Source organism: Bubalus kerabau, chromosome 2, assembly GCF_029407905.1.
Source record: "Bubalus kerabau isolate K-KA32 ecotype Philippines breed swamp buffalo chromosome 2, PCC_UOA_SB_1v2, whole genome shotgun sequence".
NCBI lineage: Eukaryota > Metazoa > Chordata > Mammalia > Artiodactyla > Bovidae > Bubalus > Bubalus kerabau.
The window spans coordinates 133,982,683-133,998,465 of NC_073625.1; the positions used below are offsets into that span (position 1 = coordinate 133,982,683).

The 15,783-nt window shown below is 36.6% G+C and overlaps 1 protein-coding gene across 2 annotated transcripts in view; it reads right to left on the bottom strand.

Annotated features, from left to right (window-relative positions):
* Positions 1-174: 174 nt before the first annotated feature.
* Positions 175-15,783, bottom strand: part of ACTL6A (actin like 6A) — a 31,725-nt gene continuing 16,116 nt past the window's right edge. For both annotated transcript variants that reach the window (XM_055568979.1, XM_055568978.1), the window contains exons 4-14: positions 14,809-14,909; positions 14,095-14,192; positions 8,855-8,949; positions 8,477-8,583; positions 8,292-8,381; positions 6,820-6,881; positions 6,333-6,447; positions 6,104-6,184; positions 4,219-4,314; positions 1,891-1,977; positions 175-648 (exon numbers count right to left, since the gene is read on the bottom strand). In XM_055568979.1, coding sequence (XP_055424954.1) covers positions 568-648; positions 1,891-1,977; positions 4,219-4,314; positions 6,104-6,184; positions 6,333-6,447; positions 6,820-6,881; positions 8,292-8,381; positions 8,477-8,583; positions 8,855-8,949; positions 14,095-14,192; positions 14,809-14,909 — 1,013 coding nt within the window. In that variant the 3' untranslated portion in view covers positions 175-567. The remainder of the gene's footprint in view (positions 649-1,890; positions 1,978-4,218; positions 4,315-6,103; positions 6,185-6,332; positions 6,448-6,819; positions 6,882-8,291; positions 8,382-8,476; positions 8,584-8,854; positions 8,950-14,094; positions 14,193-14,808; positions 14,910-15,783) is intronic.

Genomic DNA, 15,783 nt, shown 5'->3' on the forward strand with positions numbered 1-15,783 from the left:
TACCAGCTGCTATAACAAATAGGCAAAATGGTAATTTTGGAATTCAGGTAACCTTAACTACTATTGTTACTAGATATGAAGGAGCTATGAATTCTGTTTAAATAAACAGTGGGTACAATGATAAACACATTTAGTATTTAAAGTAGCAAGTTACAACACAACAGTCCAAAAAAATATTTCTGGAATGGCTAGTAATTTTTATTTAATTTTAAAAGCCTAATGTAAAAAGCATAGGCAATAAGTTTTACTAGTCAATAAAAAGCAATTCTACCAATCCACTGGTAATATACTAAACAGAGTTGGAAAGCATTTTACTGAAAGCAAAATATTTAGAGAAAATAGACATTTATACAAAATTATAAAATGCTTGTAATAAGAATAAGTCCATTTCAAGGAAAGCACAAACTTATTTTAATTTATAGAACCAGTTAAAGCCTTAAAAAATTTAAGTGGAATTGAAATATGCAAAAATGTATAAACATTCTACAAAAGATGGTGGTTCTTTTCCTGAGTATACTAAAGCTATGAAACGTAAGGTGACACAGAAGGTAGAGGTTTGGGAACTTATCAAGGGCATTTCCTTTCTACACACTGCTTCCCTCCTTCTTCATATTCTTGTTTGGAAATCCACATCTGCTGAAAGGTGCCCTGTGAAAGGAAAGAAAAATTACATATATGTACTTTTCTATTGGGAAATAAATATTTCCCAAATAAATATTGGGAAATAAATAAAGATATTTTTTTAATATCTTCATTTTCACAATTCTGAATCTTTTAAGAGCTCTTATACCTCTCCCCAAATAGTACTCAGATTACACCCTTCTTATTTCTGCCCTCCTCTAGAATACCCAAAGACACTATTTAGCCTTACCTAAGTTTACATAGGATATTAAATCTTTCTATACGGTCTTGAGGACTTAGAAAATGCCGGGAAAGGAAGATGAAGGAAGAGTTTAGCTATGATGGCTTGGTTAATGGCAACAACAGAAATTGTTGGAAGGCTTGATCCTGGTACAGTGTTTATGCAATGTTCTAGCATTTGATTAACGGTAACATTTAGAACTCAGACTAGGATAGTGTTTTGCAAGTACACAAACAACAGTATACATGCACTATACAAAATAAACAGAAGGTGAAAGGAAAATGACCAAAGGGGGAAGATCCTGGACTACGTTACTATTCAGACGTGTAAGCAGGAGAAATCCGTTCCCTGTGACTATTCAAGTGGATTCGTACGTATTCAGTTTTGTACTAAGAGACTAGAAATAAAACATAGACCAGAAATATATAAATGGGCAGTTAAAAACATTTAATAGTTAATCGCTTTTAAAAATATTTAGCGTAAGTACTCATTTACTTTGGCTGCTCTGAGGTGAAGGGGAAATTTTCTAAATTTAGGATACAGGTAAGTGCAAGAATTTCCTCCTGATTTCAAGGGTAGGAAGCCAGTCCAAGCAACATGCAAACCTCAATAGCATGACTTCACCATCTGCCCCAGGCACCAATTCCTGACTTCTACCTCAGCAACAGGCCAGGGAGCAACCAGAATCTAAGAAGAATGATTTAATTTTAAGTGGGCTGCAGATAAGTCCTGACCAGTGCTAATGTGAGTAGTGTTAGAAGAGGCATGGATAAGTTAACAGATTCCTACCTTGGAGAGGGAAACTGTAATCAGACTGACAATACCCACTAATAAGGCAATGAGGCATTTTTGTCATTTCAGAATAGGTAAGACTAGCATCAGGTCCTCTACAAATGTGATAGATTTAAAATGCAAAGATAAATGATGCATAGGAATTATTTTAGTCTTTTTACTAAATTTAGTATTTTAAGTGATACATTCAAGTTAAATAAGAATCTTAAACTATTTTGCAAAGTAGATAAACTAACCAAAGAAGCTAGAATGGAGCCACCAATCCATGAACTAAACCTCCGTTCCACTGTCGTATTATTTGCAATCAGTTTCAACCGCATACTCTAAAACAGAAAAGGAAGAATAAGTATTAGTGTGATCAAATAGAACAAGGGCCTCAACTTAGGAAATTCAATTTTGATGACTTATTAGTGGCTCTGGTTCAAGCACTAATTATACATGATTATTTTGTAGTAGCTAGGTTAATAATAGGCATATGTTGAACTACTGTATAGGATTTTAAAGTACTTTGTCTTGTGTAATTTAATAAATTATATAAACCTTAGAAAACTGCATGCTAGAGTATAGTACTCAGAATTTCATCTTAAAACAGCAAATATGTACTTGAACACTTACCATATATCAAGTAGTGTGCTAAGTGCTTCATAATATTATTTCATTTTATCAACACCGAGTGTAATTACTACCCCAACTAGCTGCCCTTTCTGCAGTCCTCAACTTTCTAACTTATTCTTTGGGCCTCTGTACTATCTTGGTTCACCCCCTCCTCACATTCCTTCCTGCCCCCATCCAAATCAAAATGCCGACGTCAGACTCAGGGAAGTTTATTCACACTGTTTTCTTTTCAGATTAGTGTTTCTGTTACGCTTGAATACCCTCTCCATAAACATGGTTTTATGGCTCAGCACTACCCCTATCTCACTTCCTGTATGGAGAGAACTCCAGATTGTTGATACTTACAGTTACTCTATATATGAACATTCAGTTTGAGTCTGTGCATGCAGCAGGGGTGGAGTATGTAGGATGGCAAGGAGGGGTGCTGGGAACAGAAGAGATGAGCACGGGGTTTTGTAGGTGAGGAACTGCTCAAATCCTATTACAATGGATTTCATTAAATTTTAATTGCCTCCTGAAAGACAAGGATAGCATCTACCTGGTCTTGATCAGACCTTGGACAGCCCATGTCTATATTCATCATTCTGGGACTTTCTATGAAATCTAAAGTACTATAATCAAGGTATATTCCAGATCAGTCTGTATCTCCAAAAATGTAAGGAGGTGTCAATCTTGTGCCTGTATCAATACTTAAATATAAAGATTGTGGCACATGTAAAACATTCAAATACACAGATTCTATAGATTCTGTTAGGGCCTATGTAACCTCTAGTAAATTTTTTAAAATGTATTTATTGCAGAATACCTTACAAAAAACTACTTGATGGATGTTTAAAAATCTAAAAATTCCTCTGCTACTAATGTACCATGTACACTACCTTCTCTCTAAACCAGATTCTTCTATCCCTTTGAAAGTTATCATAGTGTACCAAGGGATGTTTTTAATAAAACATAAAAGCTCTTCAGTCCTCTGCCAGATTTTACCCTGTAAATTTTCTATGTAAGCGATATGACTGGTACCTATCTTTCTGGGTTGAACTGTATCTTCCAAAGAGGTATGTTGATACTCCCCAGTTCCTGTGAATGTAACCTAATTTAGAAATAGTCTCCAAGAAGAGGACAGACCCACAAGGGAGAATGCCATATGAAGATGGAGATAGACATTAAAGTGCTATAACTGCAACCCAAGAAACGCCAAGGATTGTTGGCAAATCATCAGATGACGGAAAGAGGGAAGGAAAAATTCTCTTCTGTAGGTTTCAGAGAGCACGGCCCTGGTAACATGTTGATTTCAGAATTCTAGCTTCCAGACAGAGGTAATAAATTTCTGTTGTTTTGAACCATCTACTTTGTGGCACTTTGTTACAGCAGCCCTAGGACATAATACACCATTGCATTCATCTTTTCAGCCATATAGCATGCCCCGCTTCTATACAGACTACAAGCCAACTACTTCAACATGTTAGAATATACCCTCTTCCCTTCATATTTTTGCACATATTTCACCTAGATGTTTCATAAACTGTCAACCAACTGAACTCATTCATTGAAACAGCTCTTCAGGAGGATTTCCCCTGACACTCCAAAGTGCCTGGCTGACGACATACTGAACCACTTAGCACATTACAGGTTTTCTTTTTTGCAGGTTTAGTCCTAGCTGACTAAGCCCTTGGTGGGAAGGGACTATATTTTCTATCCCTAGTGCCTAGCAGACTGTAGGCACTTAAGTATGGAATCAATGAATAAAGTAAGATTCAAATAGTAATGGAGAGTAATGGGAGTAACTAATAGATGTCATCTAGAAAAACGTTATTAATAAGGAGTATTAATACTATACCAGGCACACACAAATACCATCAATCTACTGAAAAACAAACTATCTACATAGATTTTCCACCAGTAGGAGGATAATGACTGAAAAATACCACTGAAGAACACACACAACTTACTGGGGGTGTTTTCTGAGAGAGTTCTCTGTTCAACCTGTCGGTAAAGCTCTGTATTAGCGTGTTTCCTCCTGCCACTATCACGCTGCCATAGAGACCCTGGAATGAAACAAAAATAAATGAGCTCCAAATGTTTCCAACCATTTTAAACACAACTACAGATAAAACCATGTGTTCCACTACAGTTTTCGCTTTTTAAATTTTTTACTTCTATACACACCAAGTAGTTTAATCCAGTGGTTTTCAATCCTGGCTGCACATTTGACTCGTTTAGGGAGCATTTAAAACACCAGTGCTGGGGGCAATTAAATACAAATTTCTGGGGATGGAGTCTAGGAAAAGTTTTGTGTTGGTTTGTATAAAACTCTCCAGATGATTCATGTATTAAAGTTTAAGAATCACTAATTTAAGGCAACTATTCTAAAATCCAATCATAATTTTTTGGCAGATAGCAGCCAGTATTTAACAAGTTTATTTCCTAATTACATCATCTCAAAGTTCTCATCTAGAAGCTATGGCATTTAAAATTGGACAGATTATGGTGGACAATACATACTCTGACAATAGTCCTGGCCAAAATGACTGCTACCTTTCTCTTCTGCAGGGATGACCTTTTTCAAAATCCATATGCTGAGGCTTCCTCCATCAAAAACAAATTCCTAGTAGTAAGGAGTATGTGTGCTAAGTAGCTTCAGGCGTGTCTGACTCTGCGATCCCAGAAACAGTAGCCCACCAGGCTCCTCTGTCCATGGGATTCTCCAGGCAAGAATAATGGAGTGGGTTGCTATGATCTCTTTCCAGCCCAGTGACTGAATGTCTCCTGCATTGGCAGGTGAGGTTCTTTACCACTAGCATCACCCGGGAAGCCCAAATAAGGACTATATTTTACCTCTAATTTGCATGTATGCATCAGAAAGTTAAATATCAGCCTGCCTTTTTAGTGGCTAAGCTCATATTTAAAAAATTTAGTCCATGTTTAAAAAAATGTATTCCAAATGTCTATATAACCTTAGCTATTAGCACTAAGCTCTAAGCAAATGAAGGAACTAAAAAACTGAGGTAACACGTTGGCTACAAATTAAAATCTAGGGTTTAAATAAGATATGGTCTATCTAATAGCATGGTATAGAATATAGAGTTGTGTCCAACTCTTTGTGACCCCACAGACTATACAGCCCACCAGGCTCCTGTGTCCATGGGACTTCCTAGGCAAGAATACTGGAGTGGGTTGCCATTTCCTCCTCCAGGGGATCTTCCCGACTCAGGGATTGAACCTGGGTCTCCTGCATTGGTAGGCAGATTCTTTACCATCTGAGCCACCAGGGAAGAGGTACAGAATATGGACTCAGTCCTTAAAACTTGGCAAGAAATAAACTGATGAAAAAAAAAAAAACCTTGGCAAAGTAAAAAAAATACGAAGTTTATATCTAAACTCCATGTGAACGTTACATAATTTAAACCACACCTTCTTAAAAAGTAAAACTGTACTACATACACTAAAACCACTAATATAGTTTGGTTTGTCACATTTTAGGAAATCTCTAGACCAGCACAGTCCAAAAGAACTTTCCATGCTGATGAAAATGTTCTAGCTACATTTATAATGTGGCTCGTGCAACTGAAGAATTGAAATGTATATTTCTATTTATTTTAGTTGAACTGCCATACGTGGCCAAAAGCTAACTACACTGGACACGACAGCTTTTGAGTTTTGCATTTTCCCTTTTCTAGTAGAACTTCATTTTTTTACATATTCTTTCTTTATTAAAATGGACTTTAGAGTCAGTGGCCAAAGTTGCCAACTTAAAAAAAATGACGGCCATAAATACCGGGGGCACTGGTTTGCCCTAAAAGATACCCTTATGCCATAAACAAGAGTGGCACTTACTGGTCTGATATCAATATCACACATTCCAACACTTGTTGTGACAACATGACTGACGCCCAGCATTGTATTTCCTGATAAGCCCTACAACAAAACAGAAACCAGCAGTCACACAGAAGACCTTCAAACCATAAAGCACATCGAAAAAAGTTTATAGTCTTATTTAGCTTTTGTAATTACAAGAGATCTTTAAAGGAAAAAACCAGGCTGATTATGAAATAAACTTTTATACCTTTACATTGGAAGGGTCAAATAATCCTTCAGGAATCTTTAACCGTTCTGCTCCAAAATCACAGTTGTAGCCATTGGGGAATTCATAATGAACAGTTGGCATCTGTGCAGCTACTCTGAAAGTGTATCAGACAATATTAAACAGAGACAAACATCCTCTTCAGAATTACAAACTATTATAAACAATATTGAGGAATTATCAGCTTGTAAGAAAGCAGAGTGGTAAAATCTTATTTTCTTTCAAAATGTTATTCAGTATTTAACCTTTTATCTTTAGACCAGTTAAGCATATTCTACAAATTTTTAACTAAACAAATCAATTTCTCTCCTCATTTATGAAATACAGTTTTTTTAAAAAATTGAAGCATAGTTGACTTACAATGTTGTGTTAGTTTCTGGTGTAGAGCAAATTGATTCAGTTTTATATATATATATGAAGTATACAGTTTAAGTTTTAAGTCTTGTACAAAAAAAACAAAAAAACGTACTGTTCATCGTAAGTTGAATCTGATACTTGAAGTACTGAGGCTTGAAAATCCTGGATAACACACTATGAATTTAAAAAAAAAAGGTTAAGAAACAAGATTATTGAGATCTGTCTTTATAATCTATACTTTCATAAGATTATTTTCAAAACATTTTTCTTTTTTTTTTCTTCCCTTTCCCATCCAAAATATTTTTCTTAATGAAACTGGACCACATTCCTGGATGGCTAACCCATTTCAAGGGTATAAATCTACCCAGCCAAGGACTCTGAGCATCAAGAAACCTAATTCTTAACACCTGTATTATGAACTAAATTATATAACACTTAAATTACAACTGTTATGGAAAAAAAAATGATGAGATAAAAATAAGTGGAAACCCTTGTATCACAGTTCTGCATAATAAAACTTTTTTTTACTTAAAAAAATTTTTTATTGGAATATAGTTGATTTACTGTTTTTCCCTTTAAAATAAGCTTAAAAACAAGACTTCATTAACTGAATATACATACATAAAATGCATATACATTGTATCTTACGGAACTTTTAATGACTGACATAGTATAAAACAGTTACAAAACATGCAGGGAAATACATAGGACCTCTGAGCTGCTAAGGAAAAATCTTAAGGTCTAGGTACAACTATTAATCATCTTCACAATTTTTCCCTGTATCAAACACCCACAAAAAATCTTTATCCTTGGGTGTAAAAAACTTGTCAAATATGTTATATCACTGCCATATGAGGCTTCCCTGGTGGCTCAGTGGTAAAGAATCTGTCTGCTAATGTAGAAGACGCAGGTTCGATCCCTGATCTGGGAAGATCTCACATGCATCAAAGCAGCTAAACCCGTGCAACTACCAAGCCTGTGCTCTAGAACCTTCAAGCCGCGACTACTGAAGCCACCACGCCCTAGAGCCCGTGCTCCACAACAGGACAGGCCACTGCAATGAGAAGCCCACACATCCAGTGAAGAGAGCCCCTGCTCGCCACAACTGTGTGCAGCAGCAAAGACCCAGTACAGCCATAAGTAAATATTAAAAAAAAAAAAAATGCATATTGTGGTGTGAGAGGTTGTTTTACTAACCTCTCCCCCATCACTAAGTCATTCATGGTCAGAGATGGATTTTCAGTAAAGAAAACCTTTCACTGGCTCCTTGCTATGAACAATAATACATTTTTTTATGTAACTGACTCAAGTTTAAGAAAGAAAATGTTAACGGAGCCACACTAGTTTGTTTTTACCCCAAAGCTCCTTTCAGGTCTCACCACAGTAGTCCAAATGAATACAGAGTAGTTTGTTGATATCTGACAAGCATGAAAAGCATACCCTTCCCCCAGCTCCTGACAAAAGCTATTAATTTTGTTTGCAAATATCATTAAAAATACAAGTTTGAAAATATAAAATGCTCATACTCTGTTCAAAGACTTACAGCCTATATAATGCTTTTGTGACGAAAACAGGATTACTTACGTTACACATGTAATTGTGCCAAGACCTGGTAACCTGAGGCAGCTTCTCTTTTCTTTTCCAGTTTGCTGGAGACCCTTCACGAACAGCTTCCTAAGTGCCAAGAACAAGTGCTAGGTTAAGAGTTCACAACATGGGGGTGCGGAGTTGAAGGTAAGCTCCAGAAATAAAATTCACTCATCACTTACTTTTGATGCAATCATATATGGAGGAATCAGTTCTATATTCATTTCTTGGAAGAGTTCCCTGCACTGCATAGTGATAAAGTCTCCAGCAAGAGGGGACTTCACAATGCCTATGAAACAGATTACACAAGACTCAGTAAGAAAGCATTCCATCCAAGCTCTTTGGGATGAATTTCCTGTGTTTTTACACGATTAAGTTTTTTCAAGTAGAATTGACGGAAGTATCCTCCAAGCATGAATGAAGCCATGCATCAGTTTTAAATATACGCTATATACTACAGATTTAAAAAAAAAAACATGACTTGGAAATGACTTTGATAGCCCAAGTCATTGCTTTATTTCATGATCTCTGTCCTCAGTGAACCCTGGTTAAAAACTTACCTTGCTGAAGAACATAGCCATCGTGAACAGGAATTGCAGTGGTGTGAGTGGCTCCACTGTCCAAAATAAGCCCAGTAGAACGACCATTAGCAAATCTAGTTTAAAGCATTAAGGAAAAGAAAGTATCAAAGTTCCTAAAATAATGTTTATTTGTAAAGGGAAGGTTTTTATTATGGCATTTTTAAAACATGCATCATGGCTTAAAAATGTGTTAAAGTAAACACAGGGATGAAAGTTGATATCAAATAATAACTCTGGTTTAAAAAAAAAAATGACAACAGGCAGGACTTTCAGAATGGTGGTATGAGAAAGTCAGAGAAACCTTTATCCCAGAGACAGACATCTGTTAAGCTGGTCAAAATTAGCACAATTATTCAAAGTCTCTGGCACAGATCAAAAGGGCGTCCAACAAATTGAGAAGCATTTAACAAAATCTACAGAAACTTGATAAGAGCAGTGGGAGGCTGTGCCATCTGAGCTAAAAACTGAAACCATTCTCACATAGGATTAAAGAACCATTTCAGCAGTTTGGCAGCTGAGTGGCAGTTATCATCTCTCCCAGCTCAATACGAAGAGCTATTCCAGGTATGATTCAACAGCCAGTGAATATCAGCAGACAGAATTTATCCCATTTTCCACAGTTCTGTGCTGCAGAAGGCCTACATGACATGAACATCACAAACGACATTTAGGAGTGCAGCCATTCATTGGGTCATCCAACATTTACTGAGCTGTGTGCCTAGTGATGAGTCTGGTGCTCAATAAAGAAGGGAAGCAGTCTCTTACTAGCATTCCTTAAGCACAGAAGAACAAAGGGGTGAACCAAAGCTGTCTGTGCCCTGAAGGATATCCTGTTTAGTGAAGAGGAGATCAATAAAGCTATACAAAGAACAGTTCAGGATGCCCTGGGAGAGTATAAAGGAGTATAACCCGTCCCTAGGAAACCCAAGTGAAAGCTGAGGAGGGGGGCATGGCGAAGAGTTGAAACGTGTGGGAAGGCCAGGAGGCAAGAGCCTGGGAAGAGGTCTGGGAAATGCAGAACAGTTCAGCAGAGCCTGAAAGAATAAGAAAGGCAAGACTGTGGGAAATGATTAGGGCTTAAATCAGCAGGTTGGCAATTAACAAAGATGATTAGAGCTGCAGTGTGAATAATGGGCAAGAGGAAGGGCTACACCTAATATAATGGCAGTGCACAGAGAAATAAATGGATTTGTGGGTTTGGATTGGAGTCAGGGGAGGCTGGATTACACAGGGCTTGATTACTACTTAATCTGAAGGATTAATGAGAAAGATTTCTGGTCTAGACAACTGGGAGTAAGATAAGACACAAAGGAGAAGGAATAAATTTGACGGGAGAGAAGATGAATTCAATTTTGGATATATTGAGTTTAAAGTGCTTAAACAAATAACTAATAGAAAAAGTTCTAGCAGGCAGCTGGACATGGGCCTGGAGCTCACAAGAAAGATCTGGGATACAGATATGATTTGGAATTGGTCAGTGTATAACTGGTATCTGAAGTCAAGGAAATAGTTAAATCAGAAAGAACATGTCAAAATCAGAAAGAACATGTCAAGAGAGATGAAAGACTAAGAGCAGAAAACCAAAGCATGGGCAGGAATGAACAGAGAAAAGAGATCTGAGAATAAATGGCCAGAAAGGTAGGTTAATAATTTATCTTTGCTATTACTGCTACTTCATTATCTCTGGTGGACTATATATATAAACACTAATTTTATCTCTATTAGTACAAAGTGATACAGTAACACCAGACTAAAAGTATGTAAGCCCTCCTACAGATGACAATTCTAAAATCTGGACAAATTATTTTCAGTGACCATTTCAAAACACTGCAAAGTATTTAAAAGTAGTCAAAATTCAGCCAAAACTAATTCTCATGAAACTGCAACTTGAAGGAGTAAGAACTGCAAGTCTGCAGCCTCCTCTCCTGAAAGTGCTTCCCAGCTTCCAGGCTACAGCTCAAGAAAACAGTAAAGAACTACAGCCTTACCACCTAAGTCTACACAGAGAGTTCAGAGCTGGAAGAAAAGCTGGACATTAAAGGTAGAAACTCTGGAAGCAAGAGAACCACAGAATGGGCAAAACACAAAACCTGAGTATAGAATCTACCCGAATGTTTGGTTGACAACTGAACTATTCAAATGCAGGACTTCAGGGGAACCAATAAAATGCAAAGAGAACAGGAGAATAATGCATTCTTGAAAAATGAGGGGCACCAATGATTTTGCTACCTTTGTAACTAAGTGAATTTTCCACAAGTATGCAGCTCCGCCAGCAGACAGCTAGCTGAAGCCTGCCTCTCAAACTGAGGTGTCAGGAGGGCAGAGCCTGAGGCTGGCAGATGAGAAGCCAGCTATCAGTTAAGTCAGATAAAACGAACATTAATCTTTTCACTAATGTTTTTGTTTTGGAAAAACAAAAGTTGAAAAAAGTTATTTTTTTCATAAAACTGTTACTTGTGTTGACATTAATATATCTATCCTTTTTTTTTTAAACTAATAAGAAAATGTTAAAAAGAAGTCTTAGTTTTAAATTCTTAAACAGTAATATTGATAGCTATAACCTATAAAAACAAAAGCTCTATGGCATCCTTAGTATTTTTTCTTGCACTTTTCCAGTGTCTTGTTTTTTAATAATTTTATTTATATATTTATTTTTCGTTGAGCTGGGTCTTTGTTGCTGCGCTCAGGCTTTCTCCAGTTGTGGTGAGCGGGGGCTATTCTTCATGGTGCTGTGGTGGCTTCTCTTGTTGCGGACCATGAGCTCTAGGGCAGACGGGTTTCAGTAGCTGCAGCACATGGGCTCAGTAGTTGTGGCACACAGGCTTAATTGCTTTGTGCCATGTAGGATCTTTCTGGACTGGAGATCAAACCTGCGTCCCCTGCATTGGCAGGCAGATTCTCAACCATTGGACCACCAGGGAAGTCCCCCAGTAATTTTTTAAAGTGTAAAAGAATCCCAAGACCATGCTTGAGAAGTCAAAACAATCTTTAGAATAATACTAAAATGTTATTTGCCCTTTTCACTGTCATTCTCTCATGAATGTACAAGAGAGTTTTCCAGAGGCTATGTCATATATGATACACAGCAGACTGAATCTAAAGGCTAGATATGAGAATCCAACTTCTGCTATTAAGTCCAACGTTAAAGAGATTTGAAAAATTGCAAAACGAAGCCACTCTTCTTATTAATGCCTTTGGTTTTGGAAAACAGTTATTTGTCATTAAAATATTTTATTTATATTAACATGCAATTGGCTTATTATTAATTTACTTAAAATAAGCAAATATAATTTTTTTAAGCTTAATTACTAATATGGCAAATATATCCCAATATGATCCACATAAATAAAAGCTCTAGGTATAAAAGTTTGAGAACCACTGGGCTAGAAGAACATAGTAAAAACACCAGTCAACAAAAGCCAGAAATGTTATGAATTCTACAGGACAATCTACTTCCTTTACCAGATAATTACAAGATGGAAAAAAGCAGGGGGTGAGGCAGTGGTTACAATCTAGACCAGCGACCCAAGGGACACATCAAACAAATACAGTTTATGATCCTTGTTGTTTGGGTACCGATTCAAATATGTTTTTTGTTTGTTTGTTTTTAAATAAATTGTGGCTGTATCTTTAAAAAAAAAAAAGACATGGTGAAATCTTTTAGAGAGACATGCTTAATGTCTGGGATTTATTTCAAAACCATGGAAGGAGGGGGGAGTGGATATGGTTATATAGCTAATACAACTTAGCTTTGTGTTGAAAATGATTGAACCTGGGTGATGGGCACATGGCAGTTCAATATAATGTTCTATCTTCTTTTATATAAGAAATTTTCTATAATAAAAAGTTAAAAAATAATGCCAATTCCATTTACATACTCCTTGTAAGGAAGCAGCCAAACATATCTTATGTTCAAATTCATAACTGCCATTTTGAAGCTGTGGACTGGGACCAGTTTGCTTATCTTGACTCTGACTCCTGACAGGGTTATTATGAAAATTAAGTGAGATAATGCACACAGAGAGTCTGCTAGTGCTCTCCATCCTCTACTCAAAACCTGCAATGGTTCTCTCAAGTCTAAAGTTCACATTTTTAAAATACAACATGCAAGGCTTCCACAGTCTGACCTAAACCTATTTTTACAACTCTCACTAAAGCTGAATATAAATCTTCAACTCTAAACTCACTGTGAGGAATGCTTACCCTTTCCACCTCCACACTTTTGCTCAAGTCATCTCCAAGACACAGCACGACAGACAAATGTTAGATTAGAGCTACCACAGTGATTCTCACACATGTAAAATCCACTTGGCTATTATAGCAATCCAGGGAGGTACACAGCATAAATGTGTAAAAGGTGAGGCTGATTTTAAGTACCTAATTCAAGATCAGTTTATAAGCACTTTTACTTGAACTCTAAATACAGGTCTCCTTCTCCTTCACCTTGCAACTAAATTCCCTCACTTTTTTGGGGGAGGGGGAGGGGGAGGGGGGGGCGGGCGGGCACGCTACATGGCGTGCAGGATGTTAGTTCCCCAATCAAGGATTGAACTCATGTCCCCTGCACTGGAAGTGCGAAGTCTTTAACCACTGACTGCCAGGGAAGTCTCAAAATTCTCTTTCCTTTACAAGGTCTGTAAGGCTTCAATCTTCCCCCACTGAACTATAATTGCTATTTTAAAATTTCAAATGAATCATGTACTTCTTTATGACTTTTGCCCATGCTATTTTGAAATATTATTTAAATCTGTTATTTAGTTTTCAACAAGAATATTACATTATTCTTTGAGGTCAGGACATAATATTTCCTTGTCTGTCCCTTAATATGCTCATAAAAAATATTTGGTGATTAAATCTTAAATGAATTTACAGACAACTTCCACTTTTCTCAGGTATTGGTGAGGAGGAAAGAAATGACACTCTTTGAACTCATCTAGGCCTTCTCTTCACATTCCCCTTCTAAAAACAGAATTTTTTAAAAACTTTGTTAAATTAACGAGCTGAATTTGAGTGTTTCTTTCCCATCTCCCTCTCACACTTTCGTGCACATCAGTTCCAGTAAGAAATACTGAAAGACAGGTATCTAAAAAGCAATAGGGACAACCTCCTCAACTTCTGACAAGCAAGAACTGACTCCTGTCTTCCTGCTGAGCACATCACCTTTAGCAACACCACAGTTATTCATGAAGAGAAGCTGAGTATTACTCTTTCAAGGATACGCTGTCAAAACGGCAGTTTTGCAAAGGAAGAATGCAGGAATGTTGTAGTGTTCAAACATTAGCTCTGTCAGTTTCTCTCTCTTTGCTCTGGTATTCCACTTGAGAGGAGGGAAAAAGAAATCCAAATTACTTATTGTTTAAGATGCTGATTTATCTTAAAATTCATTTCAGTACTGTATTAACAAAAATGTAAAACATTAAATTACCATGGAAAATCTTCATAATATCTTTACAACATTTATCTCTATGTATTTGTAATAAACTTAATAAAGTTTATTATTTGAAAAGTAAAATTGCTGCTATGAATTCTAGAAACATAGACTTTTCAAAATATAGAGTAATCAGGATTCTTATAAACATGAAGTATTAAATCTTAAGAGTGAATCTAGTCACTCCTAAGATTGAGTATAAAAGCAGATATACACTGCCCTTGAGGGATAAGGGACAATTCATGAACCAAAATGGGAAGCAGTCAAGGGAAATTAGATATTCAATTCCTGGAAAAAAATAGATAAATAACCACTAGAACCCACAGGGTGCTTTACTGTTGTTCTTTGAGTATTTTTATTATTGAAATAATAAAAGTTGTAAGAGTATTTAAAAAAGAATCCCCCTTTCCCTCATTTTCAAAATACGAATTTCTATACTTCTTTAAAGAAAAAGAGTAAAATGAATAAAAAAACAACCTAGAAAACTTGAAAAAGTTTGTCTTACCGGTGCTTCTGACATGAGAACAGGATGCAGACTGGCTTCTGATTTGACATGCATTTTGTAGGTATGATCCAAAATAGCCTGGAAACTATCCCAATCTTCAACTAGAATATAAGATAAATACCTTGAAAACAATACTTAGTTGAAGATGAATACAGCATCTTCTGAGAGACTGTTTCTAATGGTTTAGCACTAATACTTTAATATACAGAATTGACTTATTTTACAGCTCTACCTCATAAAACAGTACTTCATATAGACATTAGCTTTGTCTTCTAGATATGGCTCCTCCGGCCCCAACAGTACCATAACCCCTAGACCTGACCCAGATAAAATTAAGGTATCTAACCGACCTAAAATACCAAATAAATAGTATTCAGTTAAGTACTAACTATAAAGCCCAAAACACAATTCAAATTGTAAGAGGAAACAGAATTGCATGATTTGGAGCTAACAGCTACAATCTGTATGAAAAAAGACTCTAAAAACATCATAAAAAATTTAAAGAAGAATATGTTTTCAATTTGCTTTCCATTAAAACATTACACTGAAACTGCTCGCATAAGTCACTGATGATCTTCTAACAGGTAAATCCAGTGGATCCTTTGCATCTGTAATCTCATCTAACCTCTCTAAATTACTGATACCATTCATTTAAGAGTTTACAGACTTTTTCTGCCACAGACCAACAAAGAAATGGCATCATTTGTACATCATATTAATATTTTTATAGGCCTATCAGGATGAGTTTTTTTAATTCACTGTTTTGTTTTTTGGGCTGTGTTAGGTCTTCGTTGCTACCCATGGGCTTCCTCTATTTTTGGTGAGCAGGGGCTGTTCTCTAGTTGCAGCGCTCAGGCTTCTCACTGTGGTGGTGGCTTCTCCTGTTGCAGAGCACAGGCTCTAGGGTGCACGGGCTTCAGTAGCTGCACCACATGAGCTTAGCTGCCCTGCAGCATGTGCAATCTTCCTGGACCA